This window comes from Triplophysa dalaica, chromosome 3, assembly GCF_015846415.1.
Source record: "Triplophysa dalaica isolate WHDGS20190420 chromosome 3, ASM1584641v1, whole genome shotgun sequence".
NCBI lineage: Eukaryota > Metazoa > Chordata > Actinopteri > Cypriniformes > Nemacheilidae > Triplophysa > Triplophysa dalaica.
Window position 1 is genome coordinate 23,801,492 of NC_079544.1, and position 18,052 is coordinate 23,819,543.

The following is an 18,052-nucleotide window of genomic DNA, read 5'->3' on the forward strand; positions in this document are numbered from 1 at the left end:
TTCTGTAGTATTTTCTGCCCTCACACTGTTATATTTTATTTTGTTAAGCATCACAACTGCATGGTGAGGTTCTAGGGATAGGTTAAAATCAGTCACGTGGTGTGTGTGCGCGTGCCTGTGTGTGTGTGTCGTTTCAGGCAGGTCTGGGTGAGCATTCGCTTTTAGATAGAATGGATCTTTTGTTTCGACACATTTTCAATTTTAAGTGTCTAATACATGCATAGGCAATTTATAACATCAAAGACACAGAAAAACACGTGTTTGCGTCATATGACCCCTTTAAAATATCAACCAGAATCTACGGATTACAGACTGATCTGATATTTTAACACATACCTGCTGCAATTGCCAGAAAAAAACAACGACAGATTTTAACACAATAAAACTAGAGGAACCAGTAGAAATGATCATCAAAAATGTTGCCGTTTTCACCGTACACTTTATAAGTGAAATAAACTCCTGTCTTTTGTTGGTATGGATTACGGTTTGGGTATGTGTGTTAAAACTTCTTTTTTGCCCATTCACATCACGGGGAACAAGTTAAGTTATTTTTCACGTATTAGCGCATATGTAAGCTAACTTTGTTAGCAGTTAGCCAATGGCCTAAACATAAAGAAAACTGTTTGCCATTGTTGTTTTCATAAATGCATTAGTAGAATTGGAGAGAGAAAACAGTGAGAAGGTTCATGTTATGTGTCAGGTGTGTTAAGTAGTTAAATTTGTATTTGCAAATTTTGCAAAAAAGTAGATGTAGCATCAAGATGTATGCTATGAGGGGGCGTTTAGGCCTTAATTATTGAAACGACTCTTACGAAAACTAGTAAAATAGAAACATCGAAATTCATTCATATGTATAACTAGTCATTTAAAAAAAAAGAAAAAACCTATCAAAACATGCTCGCTAGCGTTAGTAAAGCGGCCAGGGGAATATTTCTCCCTCCACCTTTGCTCCGCCCACAAAAACGCATGACACAATGTTTACTAACAAAAAAGGGGTCAATAGAGAATCTAAAGCTGACGTCACGACCTATGTTGCATGTTGCAGTGGCGCCGCCATATTGGGAAGATAATACTCCACCGCTATTATTGTTTTGGTATGTACCGTTACTTGTTTTGTTTTATAGTTGGAGAAATTTAAAGTGAAACAATATGGGCTTGTCCTGAACGACTCTGCGTAATGCAGCCACAAGACCAATCTACCATAGTTATATTTCCTAATCAAACAAGAAAAACAAAACACTGCATTGAATTCAGCAGCCAGCCTCCCAAGATGGCGCAACATTCAACAGAATGTAACTTCAATTAAGAAGCTCTATAAGATATTTATTTGTTATAATGCAGTATATTATAATCTTGATTTTGAGTTTCTTCTGCCTGAAAGGCCATGCGTAGATCACCTACTGTGCAGTTTGTTAGTGTCTTGAAGTTTGAATATGTCTTGAGGTTATTATGGAATATTCTATATGACAAAATTATCTTCTATAATATCAAATTAGTTCTATTGTACATTACAGCGATGGTATCAGATGCAGATATCATTGTAGATTGATATTTCATTGAAAAAAATACTTTTATTACCGTAAAAAACGGTCAACATGGTTTTACTACAAAGTAAACCCAAAAACTACATGTAGCTTTACATTTACATTTTTAGATTAGATTAGATTAGATTCAACTTTATTGTCATTACACATATACAAGTACAGTGTAACGAAATGTAGTTTAGGTCTAACCAGAAGTGCAATTAGCAAGTGCAGATATACAGTGTCAATAAATACAGAATACAATATTAGGAAAATAATTTACGATGGGCATGTACTATAAAAATATGACAATCGGTATGTACTATGAACAATATATACAGAAGGCTATATACTGTGAACATTAGTGTACATGAGGTTATGAACAGATAACAATATAGACTATACAATAGTGCAAGTGACTTGAGTGTGCATTAATTACAGACATTAGCTATTAAAGTTACAGTGCAGTAGATGAGTTAATGTGGTTATTAAAGGTACGGTGCAATACATGAGTAGATGCAGATATACAGTTACAGTGCAGTAGATGAGTTAGTGCAGATATTGAAGCTATAGTGCAATAGATGAGTAGATGCAGTTAGTTATGCGATAGATGCAATGCAATAGATGAGTTAGAGTGCAGTAGCTGAGTTAGTGCAGTTATTGAAGTTACAGTGCAGTAGCTGAGTTAGTGCAGTTATTGAAGTTACAGTGCAGTAGATGAGTTAATGCAGTCATTAAGGTTACAGTGAAGTAGATGAGTTAATGCAGTTATGAAAGTTACAGTGCAGTAGATGAGTTAATGCAGTTATTAAAGTTACAGTGCAGTAGATGAGTTAATGCCGTTATTAAAGTTACAGTGCAGTAGATGAGTTAATGCCGTTATTAAAGTTACAGTGCAGTAGATGAGTTAATGCAGTTATGAGAGTAGTCCATTAGTGCAAATGAGCATTCAGTGTAATATTCCTGGTGTGCAAGTGAGCAGAATAGAGTGCAAATGATGCTGAGTGTGTGTAAACAGTCCGGTAGAGCAGATACATGAAGTACTGGTGTGTACAGTTCAGTCATGCATGGCAGCCCTGTAGTGCAATGTAAACATTGTAATAGCAGCATTAAAGTTAAAGTTATGAGAGGTAGTGAAATCAGTGGGGAGCAGAGTTCAGTAATGAAACAGTTCTGGGAAAAAAGCTGTTTCCTAGTCTGCTGGTTCTTGTCCGGAGGCACCTGAAGCACCTACCGGAAGGCAGGAGAGTAAACAGTCTATGAGCGGGGTGAGAGGAGTCCTTGAGAATGCTGCGAGCTCGACGCAGACAGCGTTTCTTCTGGATGTCCTCAATGGAAGGGAGTGTAGTTCCTGTGATGCGCTGGGCTGTTTTCACCACCCGCTGCAGTGCCTTGCGCTCAGCAACAGAACAGTTCCCGTACCAGACTGTGACGCAGTTGGTCAGGATGCTCTCTATCGTGCAGCGATAGAAGTTCACCAGGATAGTTGAAGACAGTTGGTTCTTCTTCAGTGTCCTCAGAAAGAAGAGACGCTGGTGAGCCTTCTTGACCAGGCATGAGGTGTTGGTGGTCCAGGACAGGTCCTCCGAAATGTGGGTCCCCAGGAACTTAAAACTGGAAACACGTTCAACAGCCGTCCCGTTAATGTGGATGGGGTCGTTTGTGCCTCCTTTCGCTTTCCTGAAGTCCACGATGATCTCCTTTGTCTTGGAGGTGTTAAGGAGCAGGTTGTTGTTTGAGCACCATGTGACCAGGTGCCGTACCTCCTCCCTGTAAGCAGTCTCATCGTTGTTGCTGATGAGACCAATCACTGTTGTATCGTCTGCAAACTTGATGAAGGAGTTAGTTCCATTCACAGGCCTGCAGTCGAGTGTGAAAAGGGAGTAGAGAAAGGGGCTCAGTACGCAGCCCTGTGGTACACCAGTGTTCAGGGTGGTTGTGGTGGAGCAGATGTTGCCTAACCTAACAAGCTGAGGCCTGTTCGTCAGGAAATCCAGAATCCAGTTGCAGGTTGAATTGTTAATGCCTAGGTTTCCAAGTTTGATGATTAGCTTGGAAGGGATGACGGTATTGAATGCAGAGCTGAAGTCTACAAACAGCATGCGTGCATAAGTGTCCTTATTGTCCAGATGTGTGAGCACGGAGTGCAGCGCCATGGACACTGCATCATCTGTGCTCCTATTGCTACGGTAGGCAAATTGGTATGGGTCCAGTGTGGATGGTAGAGAGTCTTTTAGGTGTGACAGGACCAGCCGCTCGAAGCACTTCATAACAATAGGTGTGAGTGCTACAAGGGCGGTAGTCGTTCAGGCATGTCGGGCTGGAATGTTTTGGAATGGGCACAATGGAGGTGGATTTGAAACATGCTGGAACCACTGCTTGGGCGAGGGACAGGTTGAAGATGTCCGTGAAGACCCCAGCGAGCTGGTGGAAACATCTGTGGAATTTAGTGTGATGATTGGGTGGTCGGTGGAAGGTGTGAGCCTGGTGGCGGGTTCCTTATTGTCTCTCTCAAAGCGTGCATAAAAGTCATTAAGCTCGTTCAGAAAGGCAGCATCTGTGGTTATGGGGATGGAGTGGTTGGGTTTATAGTCACTAATGGCCTGGATGCCCTGCCACATGCGTCGAGGGTCAGAATTGGTAAAATGCTCCTCTAGCTTTAACTTGTAGCAGTGCTTGGCCTTTTTGATGCCCCTCTTCAGATTTGCCCTGGAAGTACTATAGGCCTGTCCATCACCTGATCTGAAGGCGGTGTTGCGTGCTTTCAACACAAGGCGCACTTCCTTGTTCATCCATGGCTTCTGATTAGGGTATATGGTGATCTGCTTTTGAGTTGTGACACTATCAATGGTGGTATTGATGTAGTCCAATACAGAGGAGGTGTAGCTGTCTATATCCGTGTGAGAGCCACTGGTGGCATGAGAAGCAAACATACTCCAGTCTGTGTGTAGAAACCTTTCCTGGAGTGTGAAGTCTGCCCCCGCAGGCCATACCTTGATGGTCTTCACTGATGTCTTCACACGATTAATGAGAGGTGAATACTTGGGGGTGAGGAACAAAGAAAGGTGATCAGATTGACCCAGGTGGGGGAGGGGTGTCGCGGCGTAAGCTTCAGCCATGTTTGTATAGACATGATCCAAAGTTTTGTTTCCTCTTGTGTGGCAGGAAACATGCTGGTGAAATTTAGGGAGCACTGTCTTTAAGTTTGAGTGATTAAAATCTCCCGCAACAATAAATGCAGCCTCCGGGTGAGCAGTCTGTTGTTTACTGATGGCTGCATGAAGTTCTTTCATAGCAAGCTTGGCATCAGCATCCGGTGGAATGTAAGCTGCCGTTATAATGGTTGACGTGAATTCCCGTGGCAGATAAAACGGTCTACATTTAACCATGAGAAACTCAAGGTTAGCCGAGCAGTGTCTCTGGACAATAACAGAGTTCGTGCACCAAGCTTTATTGACATAAATGCACAGTCCACCTCCTCTTGTCTTACCGGATTCCTCTGCCGTTCTATCCGCGCGGTAGAACGGCAGAGGCAGACGCTTGTATTTGGCAGACGCTCTGTATTTGGCAGACGCTTTTATCCAAAGCAACTTACATTGCTTTGCATTATTCATTTGTTTATGACTATGTGCAATTCCCTGGGATCAAACCCATGACCTTAGCATTACCAGTGCCATGACCTAATCATTGAGCCACAGGAAAACTTTCATAAGGAATATCATCAAACTGTAATTTTTTTGTTAGTGCAACATTTTAATCCCGATGTTTTTATATTTTTGCCAGGAGAAGTGTTTGATCTGTTTTGTCTTGCTGGTTGCCTGATACTGTCAAGTAATGGCTTCTTACAGAACAAAAAGTTATTCAGTTGTATTTGAAGCTTTAATTAATGTTAGAATGTTTGATTCTTGTTTTCCAGATTACGATGTTTGGTGAAACAGTTGGAGAGAGGAGAAGCGTCTCTTGTGGATTTAAAGAAAAACCTGGAATATGCTGCTTCTGTTCTGGAATCAGTTTATATTGAAGAAACAAGGTAAAGTATATGTTTTTCATCTTATCTTATACTTTTTTCATCTTATGTGTCATATTTTCATATAAATATTATTGTTAAAATACAGCTGTGGAAATAATCAAGAGACCATTTTTAAGTTATTTTCTTTTTTTCTGAATTTATTATTTATAGATATGTGTAACGGGTCTTACTCACTTACTATAGGACCAGACAATATTATCAGAAGACTACAAGGTACACAAAAGGAGGTGGTTGTGGTGTTGAGTAATAGACAGAGGCAGGATGTAAGTTTAACCATGAAAGTTTCTTTACTTTGAATTTTTAGTGTTTCTCTTCACTTAAGTATAACAACAATGACCATAGAAAACACAATAACTATGTATATAACCATACCTTGGGTGCACCCTCTAATAGTTATTACAATCACAATCAAGTAAACGCAAATAAAAAAAATATGAAATCAATACTGTATGTTTCCCATACCAAATTTTGTTTCAAATAAAACAATCTTTTTTTTCCCAAATAAGAACTTCTTGACACCTTTAGTAAGTTATGGTCCCGAATCATTCAGTCCCATAAAGTAGAAAAAAAACAGTCTCTGTGAACGATTTCTCTTACTTGTCTGGATAGAAATGATAAATAAGAATTGTCCTTTACTCCAGGTCCGTTATACTTTCCGAGTCAAGGTGGGAGGCTCGCCATCATTCAAAAGAATCCAATTCAGAAAGATATCCACATAGAAAAAAACCTGGCCTATCTGCAGACCAGAATATATTTTCAATATAATGTAGCAGTAAATTATTTACTACAAGATATACAACACACAGAACAAATACAACACATACATGTATATCATCGCCATAAATAATATTATGTTCAATTACCTGTCCATTCAAGTTCTCTCTCTTTTCCGTAATTTTCTTTACAGGCACGTATAACCAAAATGGCGTCAGCCACTGCGAACACGCGATACACCATGCGGTCCGGCCGAAGTCAATAAAATCGGTTTTAGATTTCCCAACTAAAACCTGATGATCCAAAATATTGAAATGACAATCCGATTCACGCAGTTGATATGCAGTTTGCACGGTTTATGCATTACATTTTTCCATTTTAACACGCTCACATTAGAACGTGTCTCTCTGTAACTCTGCGTCTGTCGTCTAACTACGCAGCGCTATTTGTAAAACAAAAGGGGCAGAGCTTAAAATGCACTGCTCCGACTGCTTGTTGCTCATTTCTTAAACAATTTTCAGAAAACACATTTATTTATGAAAAAAATGTACTTCATATAGATGGCATAATATTCTAGTCGAGCAATAATATAAACAATTTGAACAATTATTTAACCAGGGTTACACTTTCCCCCCCTGAAATCATGCAAGCCCCTTTGCATGCTCTGCGTGGCTGATTAATCACTACACTTGGTGAGGTATCAGGTAAATTGTAAGGGACCCCTGAATCTTCAACACCATCAAGGGTATTCACAAAGGCAGTGCTTAACCCCTGGAACAAAGACTGAACAATATAAGACAAGGGGTTTCCACGCTGAAAGTAGGCAAGTCTTTCAGGTTCACCTCTCTGCCTACTAGAGCGTCTGAGCGGAACATTCAAATGCTGCTCTTCCTCAATTTCTGGGTGTTGGTCTCTCACTTCGACAGGAGCATCCTGGATTCCAGCTACGTTTGTTACTTCATCTCTGAAAACGGTTAAGTTCTCTTCTGATTCGATATGGTCGTAGTTTGCCATTTTACTCATTTCAGGGACTCCTTGGGCATCCACAGGTGAGTTGTCCACTGGAGCGTCAACAGGTGAGTTGTCCACTGGAGCGTCAACAGGTGAGTTGTCCACTGGAGCGTCAACAGGTGAGTTGTCCACTGGAGCGTCAACAGGTGAGTTGTCCACTGGAGCGTCAACAGGTGAGTTGTCAGCTGAATGTGATTGCACCGTATTACCATCTGAAAGTTTTGGATTAATCAAGTCTGTTTCCATAGAAACTTCCGAAGCTCCATTTGACCTAGAGATGTCATGAGATGTAGAAAATTGTACTGTTTCGATGACTGGAAGGGGATCATACGGACCGTCAGGATATTCATCCTCTTGATCAGAGAGAGAGCGGTCATCATCAGATGGTTCAATACCAGGAATCCTCCGTGTTCTAAGTTTAGGAGTAGGTTTGGTCAAGGTAGGACTTGACATTTTCAGTGCTGGCAAGAATCCACACGGAAGCAAGAGGTCCCTGTGAAGTGTACGAAGAGGACCATCCCTTGTTTCAGGACGAACTGTGTAAACAGGCAAGTTGCCAGCTCGCTTTATTACTACATACACCTCGGACTCCCACTTGTCTGCTAATTTGTGCTTACCACGCAGCCGAACATTTCTCACCAACACACGATCATTGACTTCCAGGGAAGAGTTTGTCACAAGCTTGTCAAACCTGGTTTTGTTTCTCTCAGCACTCTTTAGTGCTCTCTGGGAGGCAAGCGAATAGCTTTCTTCCAGATGAGACTTTAGATGTTTGACATATTCGGAATGGGATACCTGCGGAGTGTCCTGATATGGCAACCCAAAGACAAGATCAACAGGCAGCCGTGGTTGACGCCCGAACATTAATTCATAGGGGGTGAATCCTGTGACGTCATGCTTTGTACAGTTATATGCATGAACTAACGGCTTGACAAAATCTCTCCACCGACTTTTGTCTTTCTCTTCTAATGTGCCCAGCATGTCCAGCAGAGTCCTGTTAAAGCGTTCAACTGGATTTCCCCTTGGATGATAAGGTGTTGTTCGGATTTTCTGGATGCCTGATATTTCACAAAGTTCTTTGATTGTGCGTGACTCGAAATCAGGGCCCTGCGCACTATGAAGGCGCTCAGGAAATCCATAATGAACAATGAAGTTCTCCCAAAGACACTTTGCTACTGTTCTTGCCTTTTGATTTGGTGTAGGGACTGCCACAGCATATTTGGTGAAAAAATCTGTGATCACTAATATGTCTCTAGTGTTGCTTCTGTCTGGTTCCAAGCAGAGAAAGTCCATGCAGACTAACTGTAGTGGTCTGGTGGCCTGGATGTTGACCAAGGGTGCTGCTTTTTGAGGTGGGGACTTCCTCCGCACACAACGACCACATGTCTTGATCTTCTGTTCCACATCAGCAGCCATCTTTGGCCAATAGAATCGGGCTCTGACTAGATCCAAGGTCCTCTCGATGCCCATGTAACCCATACTATCATGTAAACTGCTCATCACAGATGATCTCAGTTCTTCCGGGAGCACCAGCTGGTATATAATGGAATCTTTATCTTTCCGCCTCCTGTAAAGTACTCCATTCTTTAACTCAAGGCGGTTCCACTCCTTTAAGAAGTACGGAAGACCAGGAAGTTCCCTCCTTACTGTAGGTTGGGGTCTTTCTCCCAACTCCAAGTGTGACATCACCTCTCGAAGAACTGGATCGGCTCTTTGTTTGTCACCCAGGTTTTCAGAAAGATGAGACGGAACAGATGACCCATCAGAATTACCCTCTTGCTCATAATCGTCGGGCACAGAGTCAGAACAGAGTGAGAGGGAGTTTATAAGAGCAATGCCCGACCCTAAATCAGCTGATTGTCTAACGAGGTGCTTCTCACAGATAGCTTGGACAACTTCATCTGTCGCACTGACAGAATCCTCTGTTTCGGTAAGATGGTGCTGTATGAACATGTCAATCCTTTCACGTTCTTTTTGAGACATGGGGTTCTCTGGAAACGGCTCTTGAGGTCGCCTTGAAAGGCTATCAGCGTCAATGTTCAACTTCCCTGCCCTGTATTGCAACTTAAAAGAAAAAGTGGAAAGGGCTGCAAGCCAACGATAACTAGTAGCGTCCAATCTTGCTGTGGTAAGAAGATGAGTTAGAGGGTTGCTATCGGTGACGACAGTGAATTGGCCGCCATAAAGATAATCACTAAACTTTTCAGTTACTGCCCATTTAAGGGCAAGAAACTCAAGTTTGTGAGCAGGATACCTAGACTCACTGTGTGACAGCCCTCTACTCGCAAATGCAATAGCACGCATCTGTCCACCTTGGTTCTGATACAATGCAGCTCCTAATCCCTTGGTGCTGGCATCTGTATGAAGGAAGTAGGGAAGTTTGGGGTCAGTAAAACCCAGGACTGGCGCGGTAGTTAACTTTTCGATAACTGACTGAAAAGCTTCTTCACAAAGAGGAGTCCAACGGTCCCCAAAAAGCTCCTTAGGATGGTAGTATGGACCCTTCTTATCTGTCTTTTTACCACCTTTCCTGAGTGTTGGATAACCTGAGGTAAGGTCATTGAGCGGCTTCACGACCTTTGAATAATCCTTAATAAACCGGCGATAGTAGCCGGAGAAGCCTAAAAATGACCTCAGTTCTTTAAGGTTACTCGGACTCGGCCAGGTTTTTAAGGTGTGTATCTTTTCTGGGTCGGTTTCCACTCCCCGCTCTGACACAATATGTCCTAGATAGCGAACGGAGGTTTGACAGAATTTACATTTCTCCAGTGACAGTTTCAATCCGTATTCTTTAAGCCGAGATAGAACACTCAACAGACGTCTCTCATGCTCCTCTAGAGTGTCGGAGAAAATGATCAGGTCATCCAAAAAAACCAGTACTTCTTTCAGATTGATGTCTCCCATACACTTCTCCATCAATCTTTGAAAAGTACTTGGTGCATTGGTCACACCTTGAGGCATACGATTGAACTCCCAAAACCCCAATGGGCAGACAAAGGCAGTTTTGGGTTTGTCTGACTCCTCAACTCCTATCTGGTAGTATCCAGACTTTAAATCAAGCACAGAAAACCATCTGGATCCCGTAAGTGCTGAGAAAGTCTCCTCAAGATTGGGTAGTGCATACGCATCCTTCACTGTCTGTAGGTTTAGCTTTCGATAATCTATACACAGCCGTACATCTCCATTCTTCTTTCTCACCACCACTATCGGTGAGGAGAAGGGCGACTGGGACTCTCGAATGACCCCACTGGCAAGGAGATCACGCAGATGCTTACGGACGGCCTCAACATCTTGTGGGTGGATTGGCCGTGCTCTGTGCTTAAAAGAAGTCTCATCATTCAACTGTATGCGATGTTTCACCTTCTGAGTATGACCAAAGTCCAAGTCGTGCTGGCTGAAAACTTCCGGCATTTCTTTGAGTTTTTTCATGATACGATCTTTCCACTCTTGAGGTACTTGGGAGTCACCAAAATTTAGGGAGAAATCAAGTTTCTTTACAGGTAAAGGCTCATCGTTTGAGTTTGATGGAGGAAGCAAAGATTCCACCACCTGGAGCTCTGCTACTGTACACCTAGGAGGGAGAGCTATATCATGGTCAGTTTCGTTTGTAAGCACCACTGGTAAATGGTAAGGTGGGTTTTTTGGAAGAGTAAGTAGGCATCGTTTAACAAGCACCCCACCAGGCAAAGACGAGTTAGATGGATGCTCCACCATCACACACTTGTCAACCCCAAGGGGTACCGTGACGGAACCTTCCACAACTACAGTTTGTCGTGCAGCCATGATCTCAGGTACCTTGCCTTTCAATCGTACGTAGCCAAGAACACCACTTGTGTTTTGCCTCTGCCTTGTCTCCAGTGTGCTCAGAACCACTCTATAGCCGAATGAAGATGGAATCTTATGCTAATGCTATCGTTGGCACCTGAGCTCTAACCCCCAGAAATTCCTCAGGAAAGGTGATGTCTACTTCTATGTACCCCTCATATGGAACTGAAAGACCGTTGGCTACTTCTACTTCCAAGATATCATTAATGGAATGAATGGGATATCCAGTGAGGTACTGCTCATAAAATGACTAGGGGACAGTAGTTACTTGAGAACCGGTGTCCAATAAACAATGACACCTTTCACCAGCTATGCTAATTTCTGCAATGCATCTGGCTCCAACTAAACCCTTTGGGAGGCTAGCATCTGATTTTCTAGAAAATTGACAGTTGGTTGAGACATGTTTAGTAGTGGGACGGTCTGATTTCAATTCAGCCCCCGTCTGTCCCACAACAGGGGCTGGCTTTAGTTTAAATCAGGGTTGGGAATGGGGTTCTGCGAATCCCACAGGAGCTGCTTCTCCCTTAAGAGTTTCCGTTTTGTGGTGACATGTGAGGGGTTAGGTTCAGATAAGCAGGAAGATGCAACGTGGCCATCCTCACCACAGGTGAAACAGTACCATGGTCTTGGTCTTCCTGTTGACTTTCTATTAACTGGAGTCGCACTCTCGGTACCAGCAGTTCCCGCCCTCTTCTTGTCCTGTCTGTTTACTGCTTCTGGCAGTGTGGATTTCTTCTGGATCTTTGGTTTGGTTGCAAGATTGGCTAGCTGACTTTGGAGCTTAGCTATCTGTTTCTTGAGGTCCTGCGTTTCAGTGGCAAGTGAAACCATGTTTGAAACTTCTTTTTGCTCGAATTCATCTGAAGTCCACGTTCTTTGAGAATGCATCAGAGCTCTCTGCTTAGAAGATCCAAGATGTTGTTTCATACGATTGACCTTCGCTGTATGTTTGTCTTCTTCTGTACGTAACATTAACAGAAGGTGTGCAAAAGATGGAGGACGGTTGCGCTTTTGCTCGAGCTGCAGTTCAGTGATCAAATCATTATCCCAGCAGCCCCTGCAAAACTGCTTGAGAAGGTGTCGGTCTGCCTCTTCTGGAGGAATGCCACCTCTCTTGATAGTCATCCTCAAGGCTGTCTGCAATCTATGAAGGTAAGCAGATGGTTTCGCACCTGCGTCTTGCAGAGTATTCATGAATCTTGCAAGAAGTTCATCGCCGTCCTCAACAACACCAAAAGCTGAATCCAGCAACTGAAGGTAAGCCGAAGATGGAGCCTCTGGACTAAGATGCTTTATAACATCTGCCGCATGTGGCAAAAGACTGTCCACTATCTTTCTGGACACATGCAAATCAGATAAGCCAGGGTCCTTCAATATAAGCTCAGCACTGGAGCGCCAAGTATCGTAATCAACTTCATGTCCAGGTCTAGGACATTTACCAGAGAACACCCTGAGCCGTGTTTGCACAGGCCCTTGAGCAGCCACTTCACCACTCCTCACAACATGTTCAACGATAAGTTTCTGGACTTCGGTTGGATTGTACACTTGCTGAGAAGTATAGAGAGGTGGAGCATTTGATTTGATAGGCGTGTGCTGTGACAGTGGTTCATCTACTTGACTTGGCTTAGCTAGTGTGATGCTATGGCTCTCGCTAGGAAACACTTGGGATAACTTCTCACTTGGGTTTCCATCTCCAGGTTCAAGATCAGTGGACATTGGTGTGAGCTCTGCACTCATCTGTGACAACATCTGACTCAATACTGCTTCAAAGTTTGTTCCACTCACTTTGGCTATTTCTTTTAACCCTTCCAGGTAGGATTTAGTGACGCTATTTCCTAGTTGTTGCGTAAAGACGCTGGACAATGCCCTCACATGGTAAGTGATACTTGGATCACCGGACAGTTGGTGCCTATAAGGCAACTGGGGTTCTAGAGATTGTAAGGCTTGGCCACTGTTGTATTCAATTATTGTGGTCTGATAAAACTCTGACATTTTGTCACTAATGGTGAGGGTTCTGGCAAAGGAGCCATAATTTTTTAGAATCTCCATTAGCTCATCGTCTTGCTCTGTGTTAGTCAAGCCACTCACAATCACAGAGTTTGGGACTTTAATGCCCTCAGCCTCAACAATATCCATTGTTGTGTTTTAAGAGTCGAAGAGTTAAACTCAATTGCACAATAGTCAATACTCAGCAACAGCACCACCTCCTGGCTGGCTCGCCACAATTGTAACGGGTCTTACTCACTTACTATAGGACCAGACAATATTATCAGAAGACTACAAGGTACACAAAAGGAGGTGGTTGTGGTGTTGAGTAATAGACAGAGGCAGGATGTAAGTTTAACCATGAAAGTTTCTTTACTTTGAATTTTTAGTGTTTCTCTTCACTTAAGTATAACAACAATGACCATAGAAAACACAATAACTATGTATATAACCATACCTTGGGTGCACCCTCTAATAGTTATTACAATCACAATCAAGTAAACGCAAATAAAAAAAATATGAAATCAATAATGTATGTTTCCCATACCAAATTTTGTTTCAAATAAAACAATCTTTTTTTTCCCAAATAAGAACTTCTTGACACCTTTAGTAAGTTATGGTCCCGAATCATTCAGTCCCATAAAGTAGAAAAAAAACAGTCTCTGTGAACGATTTCTCTTACTTGTCTGGATAGAAATGATAAATAAGAATTGTCCTTTACTCCAGGTCCGTTATACTTTCCGAGTCAAGGTGGGAGGCTCGCCATCATTCAAAAGAATCCAATTCAGAAAGATATCCACATAGAAAAAAACCTGGCCTATCTGCAGACCAGAATATATTTTCAATATAATGTAGCAGTAAATTATTTACTACAAGATATACAACACACAGAACAAATACAACACATACATGTATATCATCGCCATAAATAATATTATGTTCAATTACCTGTCCATTCAAGTTCTCTCTCTTTTCCGTAATTTTCTTTACAGGCACGTATAACCAAAATGGCGTCAGCCACTGCGAACACGCGATACACCATGCGGTCCGGCCGAAGTCAATAAAATCGGTTTTAGATTTCCCAACTAAAACCTGATGATCCAAAATATTGAAATGACAATCCGATTCACGCAGTTGATATGCAGTTTGCACGGTTTATGCATTACATTTTTCCATTTTAACACGCTCACATTAGAACGTGTCTCTCTGTAACTCTGCGTCTGTCGTCTAACTACGCAGCGCTATTTTTAAAACAAAAGGGGCAGAGCTTAAAATGCACTGCTCCGACTGCTTGTTGCTCATTTCTTAAACAATTTTCAGAAAACACATTTATTTATGAAAAAAATGTACTTCATATAGATGGCATAATATTCTAGTCGAGCAATAATATAAACAATTTGAACAATTATTTAACCAGGGTTACATATGGGTTTAGGTAAAATTTAAATTTTTGTTTCATTCTGTAAACTATTAACAATATTTCTTCCAAATTTCACATAGAAATATTGTACATATTTGCAGAAAATGAAATCAGGTGAAACTAAGATAAAATGCTCCGTAGTTTTTCAGACCTCAATATTCACCCTAGAGCAATACAACAGTAATATTTGTTTTAAATAAATATGTATTTAAGAAAAGTTTAGAAAGTTGTGTTTTTTGTAATAACCTGTATTTTTCTCACAGTTTTCGTGTGTCTTGTCATGCTGTCAGTCTTTCACATTACTGTTGGATGACTTTATGTCACTCCTGAGGTTAGATTTTATTGAAATTCAACAGACACTGGACTGGAATGGCCACAATAAATCTAGATATTCTGATGACATAGAATGTTTCATTGTTCTCTCAATTTTTTTCAGTGGCTGTAAGTTATTGTTCACATATTATAGTTGAAATATAATATAGATCATTTAATTGATATATTATAGATCAAGTATAGTGCATTATGGGATACAGCATATTGCTCTAGTTTTCTACTTTCTTGCTCTAGTCCTTTTGGCATTATGTGCATAGTCTACACACCACATACTACAAAAATGAAAAATGCATTTCCAAATGTACCCCTTTTCTCATGTTGTTTCTTGGGTAATCCATCATTCAAATCCTGAATTGGTTGCCAACTACAGATTTGCTTTCAGTGCTGCCTGACTGCATTCCCTTTTCTGCAAATATTTTTACCCACTGCACTGCTCGGGAAATTCATGACGATGGATTATCCAATCGTTCAATGTTAAATGCTGATCCAGCTTTTCCATACAATCCTCTAAAATCTTTAACAGGGAAAATTCAAAAACGAGACGGAGATCAGTCTAGCGGAACCTAAAGCAATTCTCTTCCTCAAATGGAGGTCAATACTGTTAACAGTTAAAGATCTTAATCATGACAATTTCAGATCAAGAGGTCATTGAAGGGAACCAGAGGTCAAATCTATCTATCTATCTATCTATCTATCTATCTATCTATCTATCTATCTATCTATCTATCTATCTATCTATCTATCTATAATCTATCTATCCATCCATCCATCCATCATCTATAATTATCATTTTGCATGATTTTGCAGTCTCAGTAAATATTAAATTGACAAAAATATACTCCAAACATGAGGTTCACCCCATAGTCCTTATGTGCGATGAGAACACACATGTAGCTGTGTTAAGAGTTTCAACAAGCACCTGTAGTTTGAGACTCCATCGCTGTCAGTGGCATTTCATTTCTTCTGAATTGACGGAATTCAGTGTCTCTGCGGGGGGATGCAGTCTCATCACGTCCCTCGAGCGCCTCTAATATCTTTTTATTGTGATGCGTTGAGAGAAGACTCACATCTGTGAACATCTAGATGCCAGATCTGATAAAAGCTTACAGAACTATGAAAGCGAACATCATCCCGGCCAGGGATTAAGACAAACCCTCACGTGCCAAATCAAGTCCCCATTCCTGATCTGATTACATTCACATCAGTGATTTAGGAGCAAACTCATGTGTGAAAACCAGTTTTTTTTTTTTTTTTTTTTTATTTGACCAATTTTATTATTGGTGTAAAATCAGACGGATAGGAAATGATGTTAAACTTGAAATTTGTGCCACGTTGTTGTTCTGACACACGAAAAAGGACATACTGTGATATATCCCTAATAATGCAGATAAGTGATGAATTATTCTTATGCTGCCATGTCTTGGTATGAGCTTCAATCACGGTTTTATCCTGCTTATATGATAACTATTACCATGTTTAAATAAAGTATCTCCCTCTTTTTCCTCTCGAAGGCGATTGGTGGATACAGAGGATGAGCTCAGTGACATCCAATCAGATTCGGTGCCGTCAGAAGTCCGCGATTGGCTGGCCTCCACCTTCACACGGCAGATGGGACTGATGCTCAGAAGAACGGAGGAGAAGCCGCGATTCCGCAGCATCGTACACGCAGTGCAGGCTGGGATTTTCGTGGAGAGGTGGGGTCATGCACTTCTATACAAAGCATAATGGCCCAAGAACTAAAAAGATGGATTTAAAAACAGTTTAGAAGAGTTGCACAACTAACAGGATCGATATTGTTGGGATCACCTTCAGAGCGATGAATCATAAAATTGTGACAGCCAATCAAAATACATTCAGATATAAAGGGCTCGCAGATTTAAAATGTACTGCAGCACACAAGATTAGAATAAACATAAATTCATCGTCTCGTGAAGTGTATGCTAATATACTTATGGTTACAGTATCTTTGTATTTATCATTCTTGGTATGAATTAAATTACTGTTGTGAGACATTTGTTGTGATTTTAAAGCCTCACACAAATGTCAGAGTCATAGGCCTTTGTATTTATCATACATTGTTCTGGCATAACATTTCTCTATATAAGGCACTTATACAGCTTTCATTGTGGCACCCTTTTTTTTCATTCTTGTATGATACATTGTCATTGTTGATTTTTGTTTCTAGTTCACGACATGCTTTAAAGGAACAATATGGGGATTTTAAGAGGATTTATTGACAGAAATGCAATATAATATACAAAATAAATTCTTCAGTGGTGTATAAAGACCTTACATAATGAACTGTTATGTTTCTAATACCATAGAATAAGCTGTTTATATCTCCATACAGAGCGGGCCTACATACATTGAATTTGTATCTCTGCTAAAAGCCTTAGTACCTCGGGTCCTAACGCGTCTCTGCTGGAAAGTCTTTATAATATTAGCGCAGGTCCTAGCTCCTGCCTGACTTTTATCCTTCTTTTTAAACTTATAATCCACAGACCTTTCATTTTATGTAATAAATGAGACATCGCTCTTTCTACAGTCTTTCTAATACCTTTCTAAGTAAGCAATCTAGCGGCATCTAAGGTTGAGGTTGCGAACTGCAACCAACGGCTCCCTTCACCCCTTCCCTCTTGAAGCACAGTGGCTGACACAAAGCGTTATTCCTGTACAGGAATAAGTTGTTGTCACGTTTTCACTTCTTTGCTGAAGGAGATAACGTATTTACGAAATGCTTTCTTTAGAGCAGATTGTCCGTATATGGCTACTGTAGAAACAAAATGGCGAATTCCGTGTAAGGGGACCCGATTTGTATGTACATAGAAATAGCTCATGCTAACTTTAAAAAGACAAAACGCTTCATTTTGCAAGGTCTTTAAGCACATCTGATAACATATGTATATTATATTCAATTTCTGTTGATCATCCAAAAAATAAAATATTGGACCTTTAATAAATTTAACCTTATTTAGTTTTTATAATAGCTATTCAAACCTCTTAACACTTCATCTTGACTGTATATGTATTCATGGCTTAAACTCTTATTTTATAAAAACAAGATCAAAGTACTGAAAACATATCCAGCTTCGACTGGAACCTTCCAACGCCAAGTAATCAATGATTCTCTCCAAGATGTTGCTTTTTAATGCCAGACAGATTGAAACTCTGTGAATGGTTATAAATCTATGCAATGAACGAGAAGTGAGT

General features: G+C 40.9%; 1 protein-coding gene across 1 annotated transcript in view; it reads left to right on the top strand.

Moving 5' to 3' along the window:
* pde1cb (phosphodiesterase 1C, calmodulin-dependent b) overlaps positions 1-18,052 on the top strand; it is a 121,961-nt gene that overhangs the window by 69,553 nt on the left and 34,356 nt on the right. The window contains exons 4-5 of the mRNA XM_056743740.1: positions 5,440-5,553; positions 16,354-16,536. Of these exons, the coding sequence (XP_056599718.1) occupies positions 5,440-5,553; positions 16,354-16,536 (297 nt within the window). The remainder of the gene's footprint in view (positions 1-5,439; positions 5,554-16,353; positions 16,537-18,052) is intronic.